Here is a 27,956-nt window from a genome sequence, read left to right on the forward strand (position 1 = left end):
GATTTGACTTCTGTTTTTAACAGGAATACTTCCTGGGTGTGTGCTTGTCTCATTTTCTGAGAGGTTCGTTTTGCCTACTGACTTTAGGAGTAGTCTTGCTGTTAGAGCCCAGCCATCAGTATAGGTCAGTTTTCTCCTTAGAATTGCCCCATGATGTTTTTTCCCTACACTTATTAACTATACTTCCATAAAGAACTTTTCCACAGTACCTGTTTAGTTTCTCTCCAGTACACTTCTTAGTGGAAAGACAGATAAATGCTTGGTTCTTTCTTTTTACTTACTACTTTTTAGAAAAATGAGTTGGTTCTCCAGCATCTTCTAGTCATAACCAGTGGAGTTCCTTCTGTTGGGGCATCATTGTGTTCTGATTGAGTTTTAACATAGTTTGTAAACTTCCCTGGCTGTAGCTGGTACAAGCTCTTCCACTTGCTCTGCTGGTCCTTGATACACCCTGATGTGTTCTTGTAGTTTCCACTTTCCTCCTCTGACCTGGCAATAGTCACTTTTACAATAAGCCTCAATTCCTTTCAGTGCCAAATGGTTTTTAGACACCACAATCTTGGTGCTGTAGATGGTCATTGCTACTAAGTTGGCCATTGTTCTAGTTACTTTTAGTGGACAGAATTAAGAACAATTTTTTCTAAGAAAATAAATCAGGAATTTTTGTTCACATTTTAAAGTTTTAATTTAGGATTAGACTTCTTTACTTATCTAATTTTTTGTTCCTCCCTCCCTTCCTTTTTTCCTCTTCCTCCTCCCTCCCTCCCTCCCTCTCTTCCTTCCTTCTACTCCCTCTGTCCTTCCCTCCCTCCCCAGGCTGGCCTCAAACTCAGGACCCTTCTTCCTCAGTCTCCCAGTGCTGGGGTTGTAGGCATACAGCCTCGCCCCCCGCCCCCACCTCCCCGGCATCTAGCTTGTATCTTTTCTCTTAGTCTCAGAAATTTGGCTTTAAATTGCTTTATTTGTTAAGAATAAAAATACCAAAGGTATTATTAGAAATATAAAGACTGAAAATAATTTAAGATCTTCTAACAGTTTGTTGGGATCTTAGGATGCAGATCCTAGGATGCAGTGAAATTCCTATATCTTACAGTTACTTGAAAGTCTATTCCAACTTGATAAATAGTTTCTTATTTTGATAATTAAGAACTCAAAATTTTTTGTTTCATGATTAAATAAAACATTTATTTATATGATTGTAAAATCAAGCCTATAGAACAAAGTAGACAGAGATGTTTTCTAGGACGGCCATAACAAAGTATACTCAGATTGCTGAAAACAGCAGCAATTTATTTTCTCCCAGTTCTAGAGGCTAGAGGAGGGAATTGAAGGGATTGGCTGCCCAGCTGCTCCACGAGAGCCGCAGGGGAGAACACTCTCCCTTGCTGCCTCCTAGCCCCTCGTGGTTGATGTGTCACTTTGGTCTCTACCTCCATCTTCCTATGGCCCCCTTCTCCTGTATGTCTGTTGTGTACACATTTCCCTCCTATTATAAAGATGGTGGTTGTATTTGAATTAGAGTTCACCTTAATCTAGTTTGACCTCATCTTAACTTGGTTATATCCTGTAAGGACCTATTTCCAAATCAGGTCACATTCAGAGGTTCTGGTGGATGTTCAACTCTGTTGACACTGTTCAGCTCTGGATAGGCAAATCACTTGGATTTATGAACCTTATATGCAGTTAGAGTTTGACCACTGATGGTACTGATAACTGGAGCACAGCTAGGTAAAAGCGTAGAGAAGACAGCATTTGTCCTGTGTTTATCTATGGCGGTCGTATTGGCACTTAGATTTTCTCCCTAGCTGCTCGTACTGTCATGTTTTTTGCCCCATGTATTACTCCACCTTTGCTATCTTTTCAAAGTTGCATGTCAAAGTAAATTATTACCTCTTCCCCTCAAAGCAGGATCCCTTCCCATCTCAGCAGTTCAATATCTGCTGAGCTGACCTGAGGGAAAATAATCTGTAAAATTATTTTTTGAATGAAATTTATGTGATCTATCAATTTGCAGCCTTCTGAACATATTTGTATTTTTGCATGTAAATCTGGAGGAACGGTGATTGATACAATGTTAGGTGTTCAGATAAGCACTTAGGAGGAAATGGGTTTTTTGCCTTGGGAGGATTTCTTGGTTCCTGGTAAATTTTAGTTCCATAATAAACCACTTACTTTGTTCATGAATGTAGGTTTTTCTAACACATTAGTATGGGTTATAGAATTTTCATAGGTGAGGTACACTGAGTTTTATGTATGCATATATTTAAATATTGAACCTATTTTTAAAGCTATTTTGCATTTAATTATTTCAATTAAAATGAGGTTATTCTGAAGTACATACTTTTTTGCAACCAAAGAATTTATCAGTGATCAGAAACCTGTGAAATTAATTGTAGCTATTACTTGCTTCAGTGCATTTTCAAAAACAATGTATTTTAAATATTTTTAAGCTAAGAAAAGGCAAAATGATTGTGTGCCTTTTTTATAACTGGAGCATATTCTTTTTTCAGGGACTATATTATTCTTACTTCAAGACTATTGTGGAAGCACCCTCATTTTTTAATGGAGTGTGGATGATCATGAATGATAAGTTGACTGAATACCCCCTTGTTATTAATACATTGAAAAGGTTCAATCTTTACCCTGAGGTAAGTTATTTTTTCCATTCGTGATTGTTTTTTACTGTTTTAAAACTGATTTTTGTATTAAGTACTGATTTCAAATCTATATTCTAATTCAGCATATTAAATTTTATCATTTTTTAAAGAAGAAATATGTTGAGAAAAAATCTGGAAAACATCACTATTGATTTGGGAGAGTTTTAACTGATTCTGTGAGAAATGTAATTGTGATTGCATTGTTTAGAAAGTGGGAAAGGTTGGTAGCTTCGATATGTTTGTAGTGATTATAGCATGGGCACGGAATTACTTTATCTCATTTGCCACATAGTGTTCCTTCCATCTCTGGGGTTCCTCATTTATTTGAGTATACTTTCTTGGGGAGAGGGGTGGGTAGAAGGTGAGCCCACCTAGGAGGTCAGGGAGGAGGAAGACAATGATACCAGTAAAATTTTTTTCTGCTTCTCATTGCCCTCCATGCTTTCATTTTGACACATCCCTAACTATTCTCCACAACATAGCTGAGCTGTACCTTCCTCTGTGACTTGATACAGGGCTGTCCTATGAAGTACACTTCCTTGCATGTTCCCTTCTTGGGCAACCTGTCAGAAGGGATCTTGATGGCAGGGTTGTGTCTATCTAGGTTTCTGCTCAGCAGCTGCCCTTAGTGGACTTTCAGGCATTTCCTGTCGAGGGAGAGGAGTCTAGATTCTACATCAACCAGTTCAGTTGATTATGGAGGAGATAAAGGTTCAGCATTTTTGCACAGAAGTACTGCTTTTAAGTACTTTCTGTGACATACAAATTTGCTTTCCAGAAATGGGATCACAAGGTATATCATTTTTTTATATGAGCCTTTTGTCTTTTAAGAAAATTTATTATCATCTTTCTGGTTATAAATACCTTCATGACTCAATAGAGCATCTGCCTAGCAATTGCAAAGCCCTGAGTTCAAATCCCAGCCCTGAAAAAGAAGAAGATATAACCGTCTTGCTATGTCATCTGTATTTCACTGCATTGCTTTTTATGCCTGCATGTATGATCTACCATTGCTGTTTAGCTCACTTTTTATAGAAATTGTAACTGTTTTCAATCTTTTAAATATTTTAAGCAAAGCTGCAATACACATCATTGAAGCTGAATCTTTACATACATCCTTAATTTTTAAACTATAAATTTGTTGATGTGGAACTATTTAGTGTAACACATAATATACTTTAATAGCTTTGTCTTATGTTGCCAAAATGTCTTCCATATAGGTTACACTAATTGAAATTGCCACAAGTAGTGTTTTTGAAATGTTTATCAGCATTCTTGCTGATTTGATAGACAAATTATAATTACTTGATGTATTTCACTTATATAATATATATTTCAATCCATATAAATGTGTTTTCACTTTTAAAAATCATTTGTTCATGCCCTTTGTCTATATTGCTATTGAAATTTTGTAAGAGCTGATTTATTATATGCATGATGTATAAAACCTGTGCTACAAGTGGATAAAACATTTCCTTAGCCCTGTGTTTACTATGTTACATACTTTTGTTACCTATGTATACATATTTTTCTACATAGAAATATTTTGTCTATAATGTTTTTAATTTATGGTTTTTCTTCTATACACACATGTAGAAAATCTTCATTGTTTATAATTACATTTTTATATTTATATTTTCATTTTACCTAGCATTCTAATGAGTACCTCATCCTCTCCCCACTGATTTAAAGTAGCTTTTTTAATATATACAAAATTACTATGCATATACATTGTCCTGTGTTTGGAATTCCAGCTCAGTATTGCCTTAGGCTGAGATCCTGGTAGTAGACTCTGAGATGGAGATTTGCATGCAGGAACTGTGTCAGGGAGTGCCCTTGGGGTCAACACCTGAAGGAGGGTGAATGGAGCAGAATGAGGCCAAGGCCTAGCTGAGCTGTGATGCAGTCACAGACAAAGGCCTCAGCCAACCCTGTTAGCTAGCTCTACAGACTTATCCTGCCTTGAGGCAAACCCCCACCCCCATTCTCCTCTATTGCTTAATCAGGCATTGTATGTAGGTTGCCAGTGTGTACTGGGTGTGACCTTGACAGCATTACTTTCTCCAATCCACGGGCCAGTCCCACTGGGGGTCATCTGTGGTGTCAGCTTCTAGCCTTCTGCACAGTCACTGGGGCAGTGAGTATCTCTGCCTGGAAGAGGACCTGCTAGCTCAGCCACTGCCTCCAGAACAGTTACATGGATCCTCAGTCACTGTTGAATTATTTTAAGTGATTAGCTTTGATATCTATTAGAATATTCCCTTTAGTTATTTACCTTTTTTAAATTTTTTCTAGCTAAATTTTAAATTCTTGGGATTTTGATAAGAATTGTTTTATGTTTTCTTATTTGAGGGAGAATTCATATCTTGAAAAATAAGAGCTATTCAGGTAGACACAATATCTACTTATTTGTTTGACTCTTCTTTTAAAAACAAATCTTGCAAATTTCTTGTTATATTTTATTCTTACCCATGGATGACCAGTGAAAGATTAACCCATGAAGAATCTGTGGAAGAGATTTTGAGCCTTATTTAACTAGATTTAAAGGGAGTCAAGTAGATAATACAGGAAGGGGATTTTGGGTAATTAGGAAAATACTCTAATAATGAAAATTCTTTAGGATAATTTTTTCTTGGTACCTTGATTTTCTTAAAAAATAGGTGGTCTTGGCCAGTTGGTACCGAATTTATACTAAAATAATGGACTTGATTGGTATTCAAACCAAGATATGTTGGACAGTTACCAGAGGAGAAGGACTCAGTCCTATTGAAAGCTGTGAAGGTGAGTTTCTTTCTGTAACATTGCCCAGTCATTTGTTGTCACATAATAAACTCACCCCAGTCTTAGTGGTATGAATAGCAACCATTTTATTATGCTTACAGTTTCTGCAAGTCAGAAATCTGGGCAGTCTATATCAGGGCTGATTTGTCTCTGTGATATCAGGTCCTCAGCAAATAAGGCTCCCATGGATGGGCAGAGTGTGCGGAACTACAGGCTGCTTCAGTCATTTCTGTCCCTGGGCTGGAGTGACTGGGAGGCTGAGCTCAGCTAGGACTGTCAGCTGGAACACCTTCACATGGCCTTCCCATGTGCCTCAGGCTTTTGTATAGCAAGGGAGGCACCTCAGAGTAGCCAGGCTTTTCTGTTCTAGGCCCGGAGCGCTGTGTGCCACGCATCCTCCAATACCCTCGCCCCAGAAGGCACTTTTGGTGTTGCCGTTCCCTTACTCTACTGCAGCCCAACCAGACCCAAAAATGGGGCCTAGGCTCTGTACCTCTCTAGGAGGCAGGCATATTTTCAGCTCTGTTTTAAACAGAACAGCTGCTATTCTGTTCTCATCTCTGTGCTGCATTAATGTCATGTTTTTATGTGGAAAACAAGGCAACCATTTAATTTATCTGGCAACTGCCTTCCAAATAAGTGCAGTTTAATATAAATTGTTGCACATATAAAGCAATTTATGGTTAGAACTTATGTTTTGTTTATTTTTAAAGGATTGGGAGATCCTGCTTGCTTTTATGTTGCTGTAATTTTTATTTTAAATGGACTAATGATGGCATTATTCTTCATATATGGCACATATTTAAGGTAAGAATATTTTAGTACTTATTTATAAGATATAATAAAAACAGTTCTAGTTAATAGTCGTTGATGACTTATTGTTCAATTTTATAACAATAGACCTAAAATACCTACTTCAGTTACAAAATTATTTCATATTTGCTTGATTTTACAATTGGTATGGCCAACCACACTTAAATATGTTTGAGGCTTAAATGGAACATGGTGGGGTACTTGATAAATTTTAACTATTTGTAGGGATTTGAGAATAAACAATATATACTGTTTGCATAAAACCTAAGGGAAAAGTAATTTATTACCGAAGATATTAATGACCTTTGTTTGCTAATGTTAAAGTAGAAGTCTATTCTTCATGGATATTTAATATCAGACCTGAGTTACAGCCGAGCAGCATTCCTAAAACTAAAAGTGATGCCATTTTAAGGGTTTTATGTTAATTTTTCTTCTTTTTTTTGATGGTACTGGGTTTGAACTCAGGGCCTCATGCTTGCTAGGCAGGCACTCTACCATCTGAGCCACTCCATCAGCCCTTTTTTGTGTTGGTGTTTTCAAGATAGGGTCTCGCAAACTTTGTCCAGACTGGCTTTGAACTGTGATCTTCCTGATCTCTGCCTCAGGGTAGCTAGGATTACAGCTGTGAGCCACTGGTGCCCTGACAACTTACCACATTATGTATATATTTGAACTGTTTGATCTCGAGAGAAATTTTAGAATTTTCTTTGTTACTGTTCACTGATTCTTTGTAGTACAGAAATACGAGTATAAGTATGTGGGATTACTAGTTTGAGTCTGTTGTTATTCCATTATCTTTGCTGTGGAAGAGTGATATTTTTGGTTTAGTTCCTCAAACATCTATTGTTTCTAGGTTAGTATTTGAGTATATAGTAGTTACTCAATAAATACCACACAAGGAAACAATTGGATTGATTTAAAATATGTTTTCATATAGATTTAAAACCCTTTGATGCTAATGTTTCTGGCTCAGGTCTAAGAAAATTATTTTAACTATTTAATTGGGGAAAGTGAAATGAAAATGCACGATTAAAAGATGATGTGAAAGACTTTGTTTATGAAACAAGACATACGGAAATAACTTAACCAAAAGAATGTGGTAATCAGGAAGGGAAGCTGACTTGATGGGCTGGGCATCTGGCCAGTTTGCCCAGAATCATAGTGAGCCAAAGAGAGAGGCACTTAGTGGGACATGTTCGTTTTGTGGAGTACCTCCTGTTGTCTTACAGGTGCTTTGATCACATCTGGGAGGTTAGATTTCAGGTAACAGAAATTAACATATGAAACATGGTGTTACTGCTCAACTGCTAATCTATAGTTATGTTTTCTTAAATTGAAAGTATTTCTCAACACTTACTAAATAAATATTCAAATTGTCTTCTGGAAATGCTTGTTACAACCTTTTAATCAAAGGCTGAAGGTGCAATATCTGCTGAAGGGGATTTAAGGCTCTGGTTTAGTTGAAAGGGTTTCTTGGTGATTTAGGTTCTGACCTGAACTTTCTCAGTCTTTAACCCAAACTGTCCTAGATAGTCTTTTCTCTCTTCATGGGAGCTGCATGTTCAATTGTTCAGTCAGCACATTAAGTACATACCAAGCAGTATCTTTTATAATCCTGTGTGTTTGGACTCTGATGGCAGGGGTGGAGCAGGATGGCTGCATATGTATGAATGGAAGCTGGAGAGGCAGTAAGATAAAGTTTTAGAATTCTAGAGTCAGCAGAGGTTTGTTCTGAGTGCAGGGGTGCTTTAGCCTGATCTTGAAATACATGTTCTTGAGCAGCTGGTGTGGTGGGCCATTAAAATTTGAACTGTGGTTGGGCCGGATGGCGAAAGACTCCATGCCAAGGTAGTTTGAAACTTACTCCAAAACAAATGAAGGAAATCAGAAAATTGAACCATTGAGGGTCAGGATTCAGGCTGAGCTAGGTCTTGCAGGACCCTTGGCTTTCATGTGTCCCCATAGTCAAGAGTAAGTGCTCCATTACAGTGTTGCTTAAAACTGCAGAATATGACCTGAGGGGTTTACCTCAGGGAACCTGGGTTGCTCCCAGGAACTATTTTTACATAAAAATAAAAGAATTTGAAAATAAATGGAGTATACCGTGTTTAGGTGGAGGCAATGGCTCATGCCTCTAATCCCTGCTACCCAGGAGGTAGAAATCAGGGTTAAGACCAGCCCTGGCAAAAAGTTAGCTAGACAAGCTAGGCACCTTGATGCACATCTATAATTCCAGCTACATGGGAGGCATATGTAACAGGATAAAAGTCTCAAGCCAGCCCCGGGTAAAAACACAAGCTCCTGCCCAGAAAATAACTAAAGCGAAAAAGGATTGGAATGTGGCCCAAGTAGAAGAGTGCCTTCCAGCAAGCACAAGGCCCTGAGTTCAAACCCTTGTATCATCAAAAAAAGAAAAAGTAGGGAGTGTACCATATTTAGTAGGATGGGTGTCAGGGGATCTTTGGTTTGTTGTATGAATTTTGCAAATGCTCTGAGTTATCTTATTTTTTACTGTAGTTTTATTTTTACAAGTCTTTAATTTGCTCAGAGTACACTATGTACAATTTATTTATCTATTAAAAATAAAATTAAAGGCTGTAGACTATAGTGTAGGGTGGTCCAAGGAGCTTTAGAACACTTGGGTTTTCCAAATGGTCGTTTCCAGCTCTCCTCCTGGTGTCACTTTACTGGTTTTGATCCCTTGTCCAGCTCCTCTACCCCACAGTGACATGCATTATTAGCACACATTTTTGTTTTCTGGCTCTGTCTTTGCAGTTTGTAGGCTTTTTCTTACCCCCAAAGAATCTCTTCTAGCCCTAAGCAAAGATAACTGAGGAGAGAAGGAAGACAAACTCAGTCTCTCCTACTATAGCCTCTACTTTATATAATCAACACAGAAGACTTCTGGGACCACTGGTCCCAAAGAAGTGTGGGAATTTTACCCACCATCAACCATCATTTGTGTCCTCTTAATTCCTTTCAGTTCAGACACTACCTGGAGATAGTGCCAGATCCCTTAAGGTGAGAGCTCAGTTGCACAGACTGCCCTCCACTTCCAGTGCCAATCACAACCTCCAGGTGGTTTTACCTGTGCTTCTTACTGACTGTGACTGTAAATGGGAGTTCCATAGCTCCCTTGTTAGGTTTGATCAGTTTACTAGAGTGACTCACAGAACTCAATGAAACACCTGTTTAAGTTTTCTGGTTCTTTATAGAGGATATTAACAAAGGATATGGATGAAGAGATGTGTATGGTGAGTCATTAGGAAGAGGTACAGTGCCCTCTCTGGGTACAGTGACCTTCAGAAATCTCCACATGTTCAACTGTCTGAAAGCTTTCCAAATCAAGTCCTTTTATCTTCTTATGGAAATTTTCATTACATAGGTTTGAGTGATTAAATCATTGGCCATTGGTTATCACCTTAGCCTTTAACCCCTCTTCTCTCCCTTGGAGGTTGGGGGTAAGTGGGCATGAAAAATCCTAACTCTGCCTTGGCCTTTCCTATGACCAGTTTCTGTTCAATGCTACCTAGGGGCTGCCACAAGTAACCAACTCATTGAAAAACGCTTGTTCCTGTGGAGATTTCAAAGATTTCACAGCACTCTGAACTCACAGTTCTCTTAGAACTCCCCAACCCCAGCTGAGCTTGCAATCCTTGTGCACAATGGTACCACTTGCATTCTCAGGAAGCTCTGACCTTCCGTTACTCCCCAAGGCAGAGGTGTAAATGATACCACAGTGCCGTTCCTGGTGTGTACATTATGTTGAATATTTTTTTTTATGGCTTCTTTTCTATCACTTTTTCCTTGCAGTTTTAAATGTTGTCAAGTGATATATTTTTAATGGTCTCATATTAGTTCTTAATGTTTTCTTCTTCAATAGTTAGTTTAATCACCCTTCTAATTTTATGACTGGGACTTCTTAAAATGCAAGTTAAGAAAAAAGAGAGGGCTATCAAAATTGTGATTAGAATTTTTCAAATTGTGTTGTATATTGAGAAATAATAGTTGAAATTTGTCCAGCACATTAGAAATTCGCAGAACAGACTGAGTATGAAAATTTTTATTTTAGAAGTATGTTTGTTTTAAAATAATACAAATGCAAGTTTTCAAAAGCCAAATAACTAGTCCTTTTTTAAAACCAGAAATGGAAGTAGCAGAGAAAATAGGAAATAACCATAGGGTGAATGGGGCCCGGCTGCCAAGCTCTGACTTGAGAAGATAAAGTGAGATGTGTTTTGCAAGCACAACCTACTCTTGGTGTAATTCTTTTTCTGAAATTCTAAGTTATTTATTATTTTTTTAAAATGCCCATTGTTAAGTATTTTTAAAGCTGTATTGTTAATTCATAGCTACATTTATCTATTTCATAAAATACCCTGATATTTCTAAGCTATAGTCTATTACAGTCTAATAGTGTATGGAGGCCCTGGTCTTAAGTTAGAAACTTCGCCCACAGGGTATGTAATTCTCTGATTGATAAACACCAGAACCTTTTGTTGTTGGAACCCGGGGCAGATAGCAAGTGTGTAAACTAAACCATTTATTTATTTAGTTTGATTTTAGTATTATTCTAGAGTTTGGAGTTAACACAGGCTAAGTCATTGTGTTTTATTGGGTAAGAATAGATTGGATGGTATTTCATGATTAATATTTTACCCTTAGGGAGTGGTACATTGGTAAATGTTTTATAGCTAACTGTCTGGAAAGATACAAATGCACATGAAGGTTATTATAACTTTCACTAATATGAAAGATGTGTACAAATAATAGAATTCCGAAAAAGAATATTTTTCTTTCTTTTTGGAAATAGTGCATCAAAAAACGCTCTTGACTGGTTTAAATAAAAGAAGGAGAGCCATACTGGGTACAGAGGTTTGTGGATTCAGAGACAGGAAACAAAGTATGTGAGCTTCATGAATACTGAAACTGAGATTTCCAAAGTCCTCTTAACCAAGAAGTCCTATTATATTAGTCACCTTTCTGTTACTGTAACAGATGTCTGAGTAATCAGTTTATAAAGAGAAAGTTGATTTTGGCTGACAGTTTTGAAGGTTCCAGTCCATGGTTGGGTGGACGTGTTCCTTTTGGTCTTGTTATGAGGCAGCATGTTATGGTGGGGAGTATGTGATGGAGCAAGCTGCTCACCTCATAGTGGCTGGGCAGTGAAGGAGCCAGAGCAAGAGTCAGGCTCCCATGATCTCCCTTGAGGACCCATCCTCCAGACATCTAAAACCTCTCACTAAGTTCCACCTCTTAAAGGTTCCACCACCTTCCAATAGCACTGAGCTGGGGACCAAGCCTTTATCACGTGGGGTTTGGGGTCTTTCCATGTTTTACTCCATTGATTTCCCATTCTGTCTCTTCTCCTTATGTGGCGTGTATGTGTGTGTGTAAGTGCATGAGTGTGTTAGTCCTAGTAGTTGTACTCCCATTACTTGTAGTCATTTAATTTGGATTTGGAATTGAAGTCAAAATTTTGGAGAGTAAGTATTTCTGTTAGTAGGAAATCAAGTTCAGAAAGAATTAGTCATGAAGTAGACGATTTTCACTGGAAGAAGCACGTTTGTGTGAGGCTTATTCCTGTTTTTTTTTTTTCTTGTTTTTATTTATTTATTTATTTTTAAATTGTAGGCTTTGCTAACATTTTATTTTTGTCTTGATTTCAGACTTTTTTTTTTAATCTTGATTTTTTTTCTTTTATTATTCGTATGTGCATACAAGGCTTGGGTCATTTCTCCCCCCTGCCCCCACCCCCTCCCTTACCACCCACTCTGCCCCCTCCCTCTTCCTCCCCCACCCCGACCCCCTCAATACCCAGCAGAAACTATTTTGCCCTTATTTCTAATTTTGTTGTAGAGAGAGTATAAGCAATAATAGGAAGGAACAAGGGTTTTTGCTGGTCGAGATAAGGATAGCTATACAGGGCATTGACTCACCTTGATTTCCTGTGCGTGTGTGTTACCTTCTAGGTTAATTCTTTTTGAGCTAACCTTTTCTGTAGTTCCTGGTCCCCTTTTCCTATTGGCCTCAGTTGCTTTTAAGGTATCTGCTTTAGTTTCTGTGCGTTAAGGGCAACAAATGCTAGCTAATTTTTTAGGTGTCTTACCTATCCTCACCCCTCCCTTGTGTGCTCTCGCTTTTATCATGTGCTCAAAGTCCAATCCCATTGTTGTGTTTGCCCTTGATCTAATGTCCGCATATGAGGGAGAACATACGATTTTTGGTCTTCTGGGCCAGGCTAACCTCACTCAGAATGATGTTCTCCAATTCCATCCATTTACCAGCAAATGGTAACATTTCGTTCTTCTTCATGGCTGCGTAGAATTCCATTGTGTAAATGGAATTTTTTTGAGGCTATTGTAAATGGAATTGTTTTCATACATTCTTTTTCTGTTTGCTCATTGTTAGTGTATAGAAATGCTAATGATTTTTCTACGTTGGTTTTATATCCAGCTACCTTGCTCTAGCTATTGATGATGTCTAGGAGCTTCTGAGTAGAGTTTTTTGGGTCTTTAAGGTATAGGATCATGTCATCTGCATATAGGGATATTTTGACAGTTTCTTTACCTATTTGTATTCCTTTTATTCCTTCTTCTTCCTAATTGCTCTGGCTAGGAATTCCAGTACTATGTTGAATAGGAGTGGAGATAGTGGGCATCCTTGTCTGGTTCCTGATTTTAGAGGGAATGGTTTCAGTTTTTCTCCGTTAAGTATAATGCTGGCTGTAGGTTTGTCATATATAGCTTTTATAATGTTGAGGTACTTTCCTTCTATTCCTAGTTTTCTTAGACCTTTTATCATGAAATGATGTTGGATCTTATCAAAGGCTTTTTCTGCATCTATTGAGATGATCAAGTGGTTTTTGTCTTTGCTTCTATTAATGTGGTTTATTACGTTTATAGATTTTCGTATGTTGAACCATCCCTGCGTCCCTGGGATGAAGCCTACTTGGTCGTGGTGAATAATCTTTTTGATGTGTTGTTGAATTCGGTTCGCCATTATTTTGTTGAGGATTTTTGCGTCAGTGTTCTTTAAGGAGATTGGCCTATAGTTCTCCTTTTTGGAGGTGTCTTTGCCTGGTTTTGGGATAAGTGTAATACTGGCTTCATAAAATGTGTTTGGCAGTTTTCCTTCCCTTTCTATTTCGTGGAACAGTTTAAGGAGGGTTGGTATCAATTCTTCCTTAAAGGTCTGATAGAATTCAGCAGAGAATCCATCAGGTCCTGGACTTTTCTTTTTGGGGAGACTCTTGATTGCTGCTTCAATTTCATTTTGTGTTATAGGTCTATTCAGGTGATTAATTTCCTCTTGGGTCAGTTTTGGATGATCATATGTATCTAGAAATCTGTCCATTTCTTTAAGATTTTCAAATTTATTTGAATATAGATTCTCAAAGTAGTCTCTGATGATTTCCTGGACTTCCATGGTGTTTGTTGTTATGTCCCCTTTTGCATTCCTGATTCTACTAATTTGGGTTTTTTTCTCTCCTCATTTTAGTCAGGTTTGCCAGGGGTCTATCGATTTTGTTTATTTTTTCACAGAACCAACTTTTTGTTTCATTAATTCTTTGTGTGGTCTTTTTGGTTTCTATTTCATTGATTTCAGCTCTTATTTTTATTATTTCTCTCCTTCTATTTGTTTTGGGATTTGCTTGTTCTTGTTTTTCTAGGAGTTTGAGATGTATCATTAGGTCATTGATTTGGGATCTTGCAGTCTTTTTAATATATGCACTCATGGCTATAAACTTTCCTCTCAGGACTGCCTTAGCTGTGTCCCATAGGTTCCGATAGGTTGTGTTTTCATTTTCATTGACTTCAAGGAGCTTTTTAATTTCCTCGTTTATTTCATCGATGATCCATTGTTCATTAAGTAATGAGTTATTTAGTTTCCAGCTGTTTGCATGTTTTTTGTCTTTACTTTTGTTGAGTTCTACTTTTACTGCATTGTGATCAGATAGTATGCACGGTATAATTTCTATTTTCTTATATTTGCTGAGACTTGCTTTATGCCCTAGGATATGATCTATTTTGGAGAAGGTTCCATGGGCTGCTGAGAAGAATGTATATTATGTAGAGGTTGGATGAAATGTTCTGTAGACATCTACTAGGTCCATTTGATCTGTTGCATATTTTAGATCTTGGATTTCTTCATTGATTTTTTTGTTTGGATGACCTATCTGTTGATAATGGGGTGTTAAAGTCTCCCACAACCACTGTGTTGGCATTTATATATGCTTTTAGGTCTTTCAGGGTATGTTTGATGAAATTGGGTGCGTTGGCATTGGGTGCATACAGATTGATGATTATTATTTCCTTTTGGTCTATTTCCCCTTTTATTAGTTTGGAATGTCCTTCTTTATCTCGTTTGATCAATGTAGGTTTGAAGTCTACTTTGTCAGAGATAAGTATTGCTACTCCTGCCTGTTTTCGGGGGCCATTGGCTTGGTAAATCTCTTTCCAGCCTTTCATCCTAAGCCTCTGCTTATTTCTGTCAGTGAGATGGGTCTCCTGTAAGCAACAAATTGTTGGATCTTCCTTTTTATTCCATTTCGTCAAGCGGTGCCTTTTGATGGGTGATTTAAGTCCATTAACATTATGCGTTAGTACTGATAGGTATGTGGTAATTCCTGCCATTTAGTTGTCTTAGTTGTTTGAAGGTTTGATTGTGTGTACCTAAGTTGAGGTTACTCTCTACTGTCTTGCTTTTTCTTTTCCTATGGTTTGGTACTGCCTGTATTTTCATGGTTAAGTTGGGTTTCACTTTCTGTGTGCAGAATCCCTTGAAGAATCTTTTGTAGTGGTGGCTTTGTGGTCGCATATTGTTTTAGTTTCTGCTTATCATGGAAGACTTTTATTGCCCCATCTATTTTGAATGATAGTTTTGCTGGGTAGAGTATCCTGGGGTTGAAGTTATTTTCATTCAGTAACCGGAAGATCTCGCCCCACGCTCTTCTTGCTTTTAATGTTTCTGTTGAGAAATCTGCTGTGATTTTGATGGGTTTACCTTTGTATGTTACTTGTTTTTTCTCTCTTACAGCCTTCAATATTCTTTCCTTAGTTTCTGAACTTGTTTTAATGATGATATGTCGTGGAGTAGTTCTATTTTGATCTGGTCTATTTGGTGTCCTGGAGGCCTCTTGCATCTGTATGAGAGTATCTTTCTCTAGATTTGGGAAATTTTCCATTATTATTTTGTTGAATATATTACGCATTCCCTTCGCTTGCACCTCTTCTCCTTCTTCGATGCCCATGATTCTCAAGTTTGGTCTTTTGATGGAGTCAGTGAGTTCTTGCACTTTCTTTTCACAGGTCTTGAGTTGTTTAATTAATAGTTCTTCAGTTTTTCCTTTAATTACCATTTCATCTTCAAGTTCTGAGATTCTGTCTTCTGTTTGTTCTATTCTGCTGGATTGGCCTTCCGTTTTGTTTTGCAGTTCTGTTTCGTTCTTTTTTCTGAGGTTTTGCATATCCTGGCTGTTTTCCTCTTAAATGTTGTCTGTTTTTGCCTGAGTTCATTTATCCCTTTATTCATTGTGTTCTCTCTTTCACTTTGGTGTTTATACAGTGCTTCTATGGTTTCCTTTATTTCTTCTTTTGCCTTTTCAAATTCTCTATTTTTGTTGTGTTGGAATTTCTTGAGTGTCTCCTGTACATTTTGGTTGACCCTATCCAGTATCATCTCTATAAAATTCTCATTGAGTACTTGTAGTATGTCTTCTTTTAAATTATTCTTGTGGGCTTCATTGGGCCCTTTGGCATAGTTTATCTTCATTTTGTTGGCATCTGAATCTGAGTATTTGTTTTCTTCATTTCCCTCTGGTTCCTGTACTAATCTTTTGCTGTGGGGAAACTGGTTTCCCTGTTTCTTCTGTCTTCCCTTCATTGTCTTTGGTGTTGTTACTCTCCCTGTACTGTGTGCAATTAAGTATCTTCTAGGTTGTAATAATAACAATGGTAATATTTAGAATGGAAGGGTGAGCTGAGATGGAAAGCAAGAAGTTAAAGAAAAGGGGAAAATCAAATACACAGACAAGAGGGAGAAAGCAGAACAAGGTTTCAGACAAGAAAGTTTCAAAGGTATAAGCAGAGTGTTAGTGTAGTAATTGACAGTAAGCTGAACAGACATTAGAGGGACAGAGAGAGGATTGAAAATCAAAAATAAAAAAAATAAAGATAAGAATAAAAATAAAAAATAAGTAAATGAAAGAAATATCTATGTATAAAAATAAATTAAAATAAAATGAAAAATAGAAAATTTAAAAAAAAACAAAAAACCAAAAAATCTCCAAGATCAAATGCAATGAAGTTTCAGTCTCAATAATTTGGGTGTCTGTCTCAGTCTCCAATCCTAGAGATGGTGCCTCAGATGTTGTTCTGTAGTTGTCTCATCAAAGGGGATGCATAAAGTAGAACAAAACTACACACACACACACAAAACAAAAAAAAGAAAAAAGAAAAAAAACCCCACCTAGTGTCCCAAGTTCAAATGCAGTACAGTTTCAGTAAGTTTTTTCACTTGCAGGTGTAATTCGGTTGTTCTCTCATCAAAGGTAGGGAGAAAAAGAAGAAAAAGAGTCTGGAGACAGTTCTGAGAATGGTATCTGCGGCTGTGGCTTGCCTGCTTGCTGCTGTCAGCCTGCTGTAGCTGGAGGCGTTATTTATGCAGATCTCTGGGGTGAGCTTAGCACTCACCTGGCCCTGTAGGCTTTGTTTACTCAGAGTTCTCCTGTGCGGGAGCCTCTGCTACAAGCTTTCCCCTTTCCAAGCACTGGGAAAAGTGACACTGCCCCCATGTTGTCAGGCCTTAGTGTTTGTTTACAGCTCACGTGGGAAGTGGGTCTTCCCTCCTCTCCTGTGGAGTTTTCCTTGTTGCTGGGTGTGCGCCCCGCCCCCGCTCCCACCGGAGGCTCTCCAGCCAGGCTGGCTTGTTTATTTACAGTCCCAGGAAGGATTCCCTTCCCCCAATCTTTGGCACTCAGTGCGCCCCACCCTCTTTCCTGCGTGTCTTATTTGTTCTTATTGCTTATTACTCAGTTTCTCTTTTTTCCCGGGTGGAGGTCAGTCTGTCCAGGGGGCTATGCTGCTCTGGCCCAGGCTTGTCTTTGGGAGTACCACACTGCGAAACTTACCTGGTCCGTGTCTTCCCAAGCCGTCTGGGCGCCAGTGACTGGCGGCCTGGGGCCCTCCTTGTTTCTCCCTTTAACATGAAGTGGAGATTCTCTGCACCGGCTGGAGGTGTGGAGGGGTCAAAGTTATGCCTCTTCTCAGTGATTATGCCTGCAAAGTGTGTCTCCGGGGACTCTCCAAGATTTCACTATGGCTTATTCCTGTTGATGTTAGAGTTCATCCGTATTTGTTGCCAGTTATTAGTTGTATTTCCTTTTTCTCACCTTCCTTTCTGCAAGATTAAAGAACATTCTCTTTGTTGTGAAAGTTCATTTCATGGATTGTTTCTTTAATTTCTGAGAAACTTTCTTGTGTTATTTCTTTACTTACTGTTTTCCTTTTCAGAACTTTTATTATTGGAAGTTGTGTTTCTTAATTCTTTAATTTTTGCATCTTTCTTTTTTCAGTTGTAATCAATTTTACTTTGTTGTATATTCTGAAAAATTTTATTTCCTAACCCTTCTGCATTTTCTGTTTTTGTTATGCTTTTAATTTTCAAGAATTACTTGTTCTGTGAACATTCCTTTTTTAAAAGTAGTATTTTATTTTTGTTTCATGAATCTATTTCTTTTTAAGGGTATTAATGATTTTCTTCCCAAGGCAAGGTGCTCTACCATTCAAGCCAGTCCACCAGCCCTTTTTTTGTGTTGAGTATTTTCAAGACAGGATCTCTGAAACAATTTTGCTATGACTGACCTGAAACTGCTATCCTCCTGATTTCTGCCTCTGAGTAGCTAAGATTGCAGTCATGAACCACTGGTACCCATCCTAACTTGTTTTATTTCTTTTGGTCTCCACCTTCCACTTAAGGATCTGACAGTCCTAGGCTGACATGATTAAGACTTGAGGACAGAAAAGCTGGCTGTATAGAAGGTCTAAATTGTGTATGGAACTTGTTAGTGTTGATTTTTTATGTAATTTTAATAAATGATTTGAGAAGAACTCAAATGTAATTTGAATAAATGATTTGAGTTACTGCCAGTTCTTTGGTTTGTCTTCATATATACAAGAAAGTAAACTAACAAATTTCTTTTAGGGTTGTAACAGGGAGTTGAAGTGTTTCATTAGTTAATTGGAATGGAAGATCATAGAAGGATTCTTAGACACTGACTGGGTAGGAGGACAGCCGTGCGTGGATGGGTTGCTGCTTGGACCCCCGTATTGGCCTCTTTCTTACTTGTTCATTTCAGAGTGGACGTTCTCAGGAAGTTTCCAAACAGTGTGAGTGTGCTTGGAGGCCATATGTACATCTTGCATGTTTGAACTTTTTGTTTGCAGTACTGGGGTTTGAACTCCATCAGGCCCTGTGCTTGCTAGGCAGGCACTGTACCACTTGAGCCATGTCCCCCGGCCCTTTTCTGCTTTAGTTATTTTTCTTATAGAGTCTTGCATTTTTGTTGGATCTGGGCTTGGACCACAATCCTCTTACCTGTGCCTACTTCATAGCTGTGATTATCAGCAAGTACTACCACACCTGGCTTTTTTGTTAATATGGGGTTTCCATAACTTTTTGACCATTTCTGTCTTAACCTATGATCCTCCCATTCTCTGCCTCTGGAATAGCTGGGCTTACAGGTGTGAGCTACCATGTCCAGCCCTGACATCTCTTTATTTTACTTTTATACTTGATAAATGTATGCCTAGTTACAGAATTATTTTTCTTCAGACTTTTTCAAGATGTCATTTCACTGTCTTCTCAGCTTTAGCTTAAGTTTTCAGAAGTCTGGGGCTATCTGCCATCAGTTCCTTTTTCTGTGGTTTGTTTTTTTCACTCACAGCTTTGGGTATATCGTGTCAACTTTATTTCCCTGCAAGGTCTTGTTGTTTCATCTTTCTCATTGGGTTAGTTTGCTGCACTCCACCAGTCTGGGCACTTACACCTTCAGGTTGAAAAACCATTCTTCACATGGTTTTTCTTCTCCACTTTTGTTCTTCCTCAGAACCCCATTGTTTGACTCTTAGAATTTTTTGATTAAAATCTACTTTTTTAGGGTTCTTTCCTCCTTTATTTTGTCTGTGATACCTTATTGTCCTTCCTGTGAGATTTCCAACTAAAGAATCTTGAGTTTTGAAATTTCCTCTGCTTCCTGTGTTGTCTCTGTTACCTCCAGCTCTTTCCTGAGTTGTATTCATTTCTTTATTTCATGCTCAAAGTCTCCATTGCCTGGTAACTTAGCTCAACAGTTGTATTTTAGTATGAGAGAGCTTTTAAAAGCTGGGTTGAAGGTTATTAGGTGGTCTGGACTTCCTAACTATGGCCTTCCCTCCTTCCTTCTTCCCTCCCTCCCTCCCTCCATACCTCCCTTCCTCTCTCCTTTCTCCCCCTCCTCCCTCCTTCTCTCTTTACTTCTTTCCTTTTTTATTTTATTTTTGGCACTAATGGGGTTTAAACTCAGGGCCTTGTGCTTGCCAGACAAGCCGTCTACCACTTGAGCCGTGGCCCCCACCCCCAATCCCTTTTTGTTTTAGCTATTTTTATAGCTAAAGCTATAAAGCTATAAAAATGTGGCTGGCCTTGGACCATGATCATCATACCTTTTGCCTCTTGTGTAGCTGGAATTATAGGCATGACCCACCATGCCCAGCTTATTTTGTTGATCTAGGGTATCACCAACTTTTTTGTCCACACTAGCCTCAAATTGCCATCCTTCTATATCTGCCTCCCAAGTAGCTGGGATTACAGGCATGAGCCATGGTGCTTGGCACTCTGAGTTAGCTTTTCAAGAACTTTCTAAGGATTTTTTAAATAAACTTTTACAGATTTCATGTCTCCTGCCCCAATGGCCAATCTGGTCTTGTTCCTCTTGATTATTTACTCTTACCTGTCTCTACTCAGCTCTTCATTGCTTCTCAGCTTTTATGAAAAAGCCTTCCCATCTGTTTGCAGTTGTAAGTAGTCATAGAAAATACCTTTTCTTCCATGTATGGACTGAGCCAGGCCTAGAGGATAATGTACTCACCTGCCTATCTGCTCTTCTCTGTATCTGCTTTGGTCATTGGGGGTGAGCATGGCCCCTTTGATACCTGGGAGAATTTTTGAAGCAGCTTTATTTATAGATGTGATGTAGAAATCCTGGGGCTGGAAGGTTGTTCTCTGTGTCCACCTATCTTTCTATTCTACTTCTGTTCTCTTTATATCTGTCACTGTTCAGTTATGGGAACTAATTTTCCTCCTGTCCCTTCTCATGATCCAACCCAAGGCCTCACACTGTATTCAGGTTCTTCTTATTCCTCCCCTATTTCCTACATGTTTTTAAGGAAAATTGTATTTTCTATATTTTATGATTATTTTGCTTCCATGATTTTCAGTAACATTTTCTTAAAAACAATCATTTACTGTTTATGTAAGCTAGATTTTTGATTAAACACATGTCTTAAATTGGCTGTGAATTGTACCATCTCAAACATTTCCAGCTACATGTGTTTCTGAATGTTCTATTAACTTGGCCTGTTATCACATCCTTAATCAAATCCATTTGTCTAACAGTTGTAGATGAATATTTACAAGAAAAGTGTTTCTCTTTAGTATGCATAAATTGATGAAAGTTACTGGTTGAAATATTGACATCTTTTCTCCAAAACCTCCCTGTTATGTGTTCACTGTCTTGGCAAATGATGCATCTGTCCACACTGATGCCCAATTCTGACCCCTGGGAGCTGTCCATGGCTTTCCTCTGTCCTTATTCTGCAATACAAGGAGATACAAACTCTTGCAACTTTCTTCAGAAAATCAGGAGTCTTCTCCTTCTGTCTCTGTATTGCCATCACCTGGGGACACTTCAGCATCGTCTCGCTGGGGTTGCCTTGGCTCCCCTACAAACCTTGCCCCTCACTATGCTGTTCTGCATGTGGTGGTCCCTGGACAACACACTGCAGTTCACTTGGGCATCAGTGCACTGGACAGCGCACTGGCTCAGATCTTGGGTAGGAGGAAGAGTAGTGAGCGTTGTCTGGAGTTGCAGCAGGGGCCAGGTTCTGTGAGGGTTTTTGGACACATTTCTGTGCTTGGATTTGAACCTGAGAGAAATAGGATTCCAGTGAAGGGTTGTGTGGATGGTGGTAGTGTGATTGGATTCCCTTTTGAAAAAAGATTTTAGATAATGCACCGTGGAGAGAACAGACCCACAAGAAGAGGAGACTATGTGAGAGGCTGTTGCAGGCCTTCAGGTGGAAGAGGTTGGGGAGCAGCATAGGCTGGTGTGTGGACGTCAATGGAGGGAATACACAGATTGCCACATAATAGGATCAGGAGAAGGAGGCTTCTGAAAAGACTCTGAGGATGTCCAGTAGTTACAATTCATAGAATGAAGGCTCTGCTGGGTGCTGTGAAGAGGCTTGCATGGGATTTGAGCAGCCTGACTGGGTAGAGTGGAGGGTCCTGTGACCACACAGTGCTGATGATGAAGGGGAGGCTCCATCTGGACCTGGGGCCAAGGGCAGAAGTGATACGAGGTACGGTGTGTTTGACAGCAGTGTTGCGAAAACAATAAATGCTTGCAGTCTTTTGATTGAATGCTACTTAGGATTTGTTTGCCTTTCAGAAATCATTTGAGTCTCAACTACCATGATGAATTAGGAAGTTCACAGTCAAGTAATTATAAGATTCCTTTCCTTAGTTCTGGCACACAAAGAGTTAAATTGAAGGCAATAATTTGTTGCTTGTAACAGACTGGCAGAGAGAGGACCAAGCAGAGAACTTTTTCCACCCTTCTTGATTGTCATTCACCCCCCCTTATCCTTACTTTGTGTTTCTTTCCTTGGTACACCAGTGAGTCACTACTCATAAATACGAGGGATAATTCTCAGCTCCTCCCTGCTTAGCAAGGTGCCAAAGCCTTCATTCATAAACATGAGATTAGAAATTCTTAGTTCAGTTATTTCAGATTACCCTCTCATTTTCTTTTGCTGAAGCACCTATATAAGAAAACACTAAGAGTTATCTACTCTAATTTTCAATTAACTATGTTTGTTTTTTTTCCTCTTCAACTGTTGCAATTTTGTATGTGTCATCATTCTTTTATAAGGAAAGCTAAAAATCTCAATAATTAGTGAAGCCTATCAAAATTTGATGATTGATTTTAATCTCTACAACTTTATGGGTAAGAAAGAAGAACATTATAGAATTATTAAATTTCAGAACTGGAAAGTATTTTTCAAAAATTAAAGTATTTTTAATTTTAAGTTTTAATAGACATAATTTTATATTTAAGGAAATTGAGGGTCAAAAGATGAATGAAATTCATGAGCACCTGTAGTAACTGTTTAGCAAGCTTAGCATGTTTTAAAATTTGCACAATAAGAGCTTTCATACTTTCTGACAGTTGGTTGTAATATTAAAGAAGAGACGTTTTTTAAACCACCAGAGAAGGATGAAATACCAACTGATTGTAATAAGAAAGAAATTAAAACACTTTAAAATGATTGGATTAGTGCATCTTTATGTTTAGCAAATAAGATGACTTAATGTGGAAATCTCTAAGATTAAGATGGGAGTAGAAGTTCAACGTTAGGGACACCATTTTAGATTTATTCTAAGTCACATCATTTGGTGATGTAATTCAGAATATTCCTGTGCTTAAGCAAGTTGTATTCCACCTCTCAACTTTGTGAAAGTACTAGAAAGCCTGCCTCCCTGGTTAGTTAGGCAAACCTGAGTCTGTATTCATGGAAGATGCTGGTGGAAGCCTGTATCTTGGTAATTTATGAGGAGGCAGTGTTGCCACACTGATGTGCCCTAAGGAAAATATCCAGCCTCAGAGCTGAATAAACTGTGTGGCAGTTGTGTGAGGACATAAGACGTCTCAGGCAAATCTCTGCTGGAGACTTGGTCAGCAAATTGGATTTTTGCCTCTTCTGAACTCTCTCTACCTTTATTCTGTTACTTTAAAAAGTTAAGGTTTTAAAATTTTAGCTTTAGCTGGGTGCTAGTGGCTCACACCTGTAACCCTAGCAACTTGGAAGGCTGAGATCTTGAGGTTCCAGGCCAACCTGGGCAAATAGTTTGAGAGACTCCCATCTCCAAAATAACCAAAGCTAAATGGGCTGGAAGTGTGTGGCTCAAGCAGTAGAGCACCTGCTTTGCAAGCGTGAGCCCTGAGTTCAAACCCCAGTCCCACCAAAAAAAAAAAAAAAAATTTTCTTTTCCAGGAAACTATTATTTTCTGGGAAAGGAAAGTTTTATTAATTTTTGTTTGTTTGGGAGTAATGGGGTTTAAATCAGAGCTTTGCACATGAGAGGCAGGTGCTCTGTTTCTTGAGCCACACCTCCGGGCTTTTTTGTGTTGGTTATTTTGGAGATATGGTCTTGGTTGACCTGCAGTGCAGTCCTCCTATTTTAAACTTACTGTGATCACTGGGACAGCAGGCTTGAACTCTTTTTGCCTGGACTGGCCTCAAATGGTGATTCTCCATATTTGAGCCTCCCAAGTAGCTAGGATTATAGAAGTGAGTCACTAGTGTCTGGCTTACTAAATTCTTAAGTTTCTTTTTTCATCTTTCTTATGTTTTACATTATAATTGGAGAACAAGGTTTGTACAGCTACCTACTCTAGAGACACAAGAGATGACGTGTTCTCTGTGTGATCACAATACTGTATATTTGCATAAAATTGAGATTGTTGATTGTTTCTTCAAATTCTATATGTAAGTCCTGCCAAATTCTGAAAATGTTGAAATACTCCACTGGGATCAGGTTTCCTCACGTTCTCTTTGTATTTCTAGAAGGTTTTACCTGGGGTACTTGGTGCTATATTGCTTGTTTATAAAAATTTCACTTAAAGAAATAAAATTAAAACTGAACAAATGGAGAGAGACACACTGTGCTACTGAATGGTCAGAATTACTATTATAAAGGGATAAGCCATTCTAATCAGAAACTCAACATTATTTTTGAAGGGGATCCTGGTTAAGATGATGATATATGTAAGAGTAAGTTGGTGAGAATAACCTTACAAAATCTTAAAAATTAAGATTAGTTTGGGTCAGGGAGCTTTCTTTATCATGTGTTAGAATTGTCATAATGCTAAAGTAATAAAAGTGGTGCATGATAAAAAAATAGAGAAATCAATTTACTAGAATAGAACAAATTCTAGTATTGTAACACCTTAGTGTATAACAATTTCTGAGATAAGGAATGTTTATTTAGTAAGTGGTATTAGCACAACTGACTATTTCAAAGAGAGCAAAATTATGGTTCTCCAGATGAAAGGTCTAAGTGAAAAATGCAATGATACTAGAAGAAATTTTAGGAAGCGATGTAATTTTGAGATTGCTAATACCTTCACAGACAAGGCAGGAAGTACAGAAAAAATAAAGGAAAATATTGACATACTTAACTGGATAAAAATTTTAAAATTCTGGCAGAATATACTATAAATTATATTGAAATACTTTGTCACACATTTGTCAGCCAAAGATTTGATAACCCTAATGTTTAGATAGAGGAGCAGACAATCCAATAGAAGAACAGACAGAATGTAAATAGGCATTCCACAGAAGAGAAATGTATATTGTCAAAACAAACTGAAACACTAAAGTGGTGTTCCACAGACGTAGGCTGGTAAGTAAAATCAAAATAGCAGCGAGAAAAAAGTCTTTTAAGTACTGGAATAGCAGGATTTAGGAGTCTAAGCACTTCAGGTGCCATGTAAGCCATACAGAAAAGGACCTCCTGGTACGTTTATGGGGGGGTGGGGATTGGCACAGTCCTTACTGGTTGTTCACATTCTCTGGTCTAGGTCTGTCCTAGGGAAATAAAATCACTAGTATTTACATGTACAAGGACATTTATTTTAGCATCATTTTTATAGCAAGAAATTGAAAAATATTCACAAGTCTAATAAGAAAGACTACACACATTATCATACATTGGTACTGAGCAATATTTGACATCTGTTCAAAGAATGCCTTTGGTTACATGTATTGATTAGGAAAAATCGTCATGATTAATTAGAAAAAGAATGAATTTCAGGAGCGTGAGTAGCATGCTCATGTTAAAAAAGTATGTCTTGTGTAGTTACAGGGAAAGACATGGGAGGATAGACACATGCCAACATGTCATCAGCTACTTAGGTGAATGTTATTTGTTTTTAAATGAAAACTCTGTACTTTTTTTTTTTAGAAAAGTTCAAAATATTAAAATTCATTTTTTAGAAGCCCTTAACCCTCTTGCCCTTCTAATGTCCACTCCCTTGCAATGAAGCCTGGGGTTAGCCTGTGTGCTTTTCTGTTGAGGATATAGGGTGCCTCCCTGGAGAGAGCCTGACCTTCATGCCTTGGCTAGTCTTACTTCCTTCCTACTTCCTTCATTGGTCCCCAGTGCTTCTTTAATCTGCCACTTCCTAGCCAACATCCTGGGTTTTGCCCCTTTATATTTCACTTGTCCCAATCCAGGGTGATAACATAGGAAGAAATCACACACTCTTCCAGTTAGGGCCCTCATAAAATCAGTGCTCACTAGCTGCAGGCGCTCCTGTAAAGATGGCTGAGCTACTTACTGACCTCACTTCTGAAAGGCAAGAGATATTTCAGACCTCCTCTGCCCTCAAACCTTTAATGCTGCTACCTTTTCTCTTAAACAGCAATGGCCACTCTTCCTGTTCTGTAGGGAAAAATGGAAAGGCCACAAACTACCTGTCATCAAACATGCAGTGTTCTTCCTCCTCTGCAAGGACTAGGGAGCAACCTGTGATAGGGACCCAGCCCTACCTGTCTCCTTCTGTGGTGGGGGAGGGGAGATGTGCTCACTGTATTGAACATCCTTGCTGTTGCCAGATTCCTCCACTGTTCCTCATTCAGGTGCATGTAGTACCTGTACCCTAAGTTCTCTGTGACCCTGTGGCCTCTCAGTTATGCACATATTTGTAGGTGGATAGAAAAAAGGAAGAATTTTGAGAAGAATAATGAAGAAAAAAGCAACATGAGCTAAGTCAAACAAGAAAACCTAAGATGAAAGAAATGATGGAACAAACGTAAAAAACAGCCTCAATTCCTATCCCCAGACTTGGAGGAAAGTAGCGACATATTTTACTCTTGAGCAAATGTGGTTTCGTAGCTGCAGCTATAAGCCTGCTTGTCATTCTTGGATACTTGTGTTATATGTTAGTTTTTGAAAACAAATGAAACATAGCATTTTATCTATAAACCAGAGGTATGTGTTCTGTAGAAAACTTGCTTGGGGTGGGGTTTGGGAAGTAGTGAATGAAGTCTAATGTTGCCAACATGCTTTGTGAATTTCTAAGTACAAGCAAGCTGTGTAGTGTCTTTTGGAGCCCTTCTCTGTACTTTTTACCCATCCCTTTCTTAATATCTATCATGCATCCTGAGGAAAATAGTTTGAGAAATGCTGAAGGGCACAAATAAATACATGGTACTGAAAAAAAAAAAAAAACCGAAAGAAAAATCAGGTTGCATGATACACAGTAACATGACTATTAAGAATTTTCTCTTCCCTTTCAGTTTGTTTGTTTTTCTGAGTGTACACAGATTAAAGGTGATTTTTAAACAATGGAATATATTTCAATTAGTGACGCTTGGTGAAACTATACTGTTTTGAAAATGAGCATAGGAGAATTCTAGTGTGTGACCAAAACAGTTTGCACTAGTGGAAAGTTACTGTGTTATGTTATTTTAAGCTATAATTAAGGATTGACCTGGATTTCTGATACATGAGTTACATTTCCTTACCCTCTTTTCTAGTGGCAGCCGACTAGGAGGCCTGGTTACAGTCTTATGCTTCTTTTTCAATCATGGAGAGGTAGGTAGTCAGAAAATATTTTCAGAATCACTCCTGGAAATATAGTTTCTTCTGTAAGCTTAATGTCTTTAAATTAAATCTGTAATAGCATTTTCAAATGTTCAGTCTTTTTATTTTAACCCCAAATTTAAATATTAGTGTTTGATTTAAGCTAACTTTTCAGGACTATGTCATGGCCATTGTATCTCCAATGCTATTTAATCATGACTGACTTGAGGAGATAGTGGGTCTGTAGCGATTCTTTACATAGTTGTAGAACTGTGAAAGGTGGTGTTTTAGGCATAGCATACTTTTAAGGTATCCTTTGCAAGACATTTTATTATACCTACAAATTTACAAGTGTCCAAGGGCTGTCTGAAGAGAACAGCATTGTGAAGTAGACATAGCCTGGTTCCAGATCCTCGCTCTGTAACCTGAGCAGGTCATTTAGTCCCTCTGTGCTTTGGTTTCCTGTTTACAAATGAGTATCTCTTAGAACTATTGTAAATATTAAATGAATTCAAATGTGCAGAGTGCCTGGAACAATGTTTGGAACATGATAAGTACTATTTAATTGTTAACTTGAACTATTGTTTTGATTTATTATTTAGATTTATTAGTATTACTAAAAGTTTAGTTCAGATTAAATTCTAATACAAATTCAAAATGCCAATGAATTCCTTCTTCTAAATTAATCACAGCTGCAAATGCATTTCTGGTAATATATCTCTGTCCAAATTTCTTTCATGGAAAGATTTGTGTGAGGGGAGAAAGAAAAAGTCAGCTTGCTTTGTGTGAGGTGTC

The 27,956-nt window shown here is 38.2% G+C and overlaps 1 protein-coding gene across 4 annotated transcripts in view; it reads left to right on the top strand.

Moving 5' to 3' along the window:
- Positions 1-27,956, top strand: part of Dpy19l1 (dpy-19 like C-mannosyltransferase 1) — a 121,599-nt gene that overhangs the window by 16,871 nt on the left and 76,772 nt on the right. For all 4 annotated transcript variants that reach the window (XM_074065304.1, XM_020170494.2, XM_074065306.1 and 1 more), the window contains exons 4-7: positions 2,511-2,648; positions 5,318-5,438; positions 6,152-6,245; positions 27,116-27,173. In XM_074065304.1, coding sequence (XP_073921405.1) covers positions 2,511-2,648; positions 5,318-5,438; positions 6,152-6,245; positions 27,116-27,173 — 411 coding nt within the window. The remainder of the gene's footprint in view (positions 1-2,510; positions 2,649-5,317; positions 5,439-6,151; positions 6,246-27,115; positions 27,174-27,956) is intronic.

Source organism: Castor canadensis, chromosome 2 (assembly GCF_047511655.1).
Source record: "Castor canadensis chromosome 2, mCasCan1.hap1v2, whole genome shotgun sequence".
Taxonomy (NCBI): domain Eukaryota; kingdom Metazoa; phylum Chordata; class Mammalia; order Rodentia; family Castoridae; genus Castor; species Castor canadensis.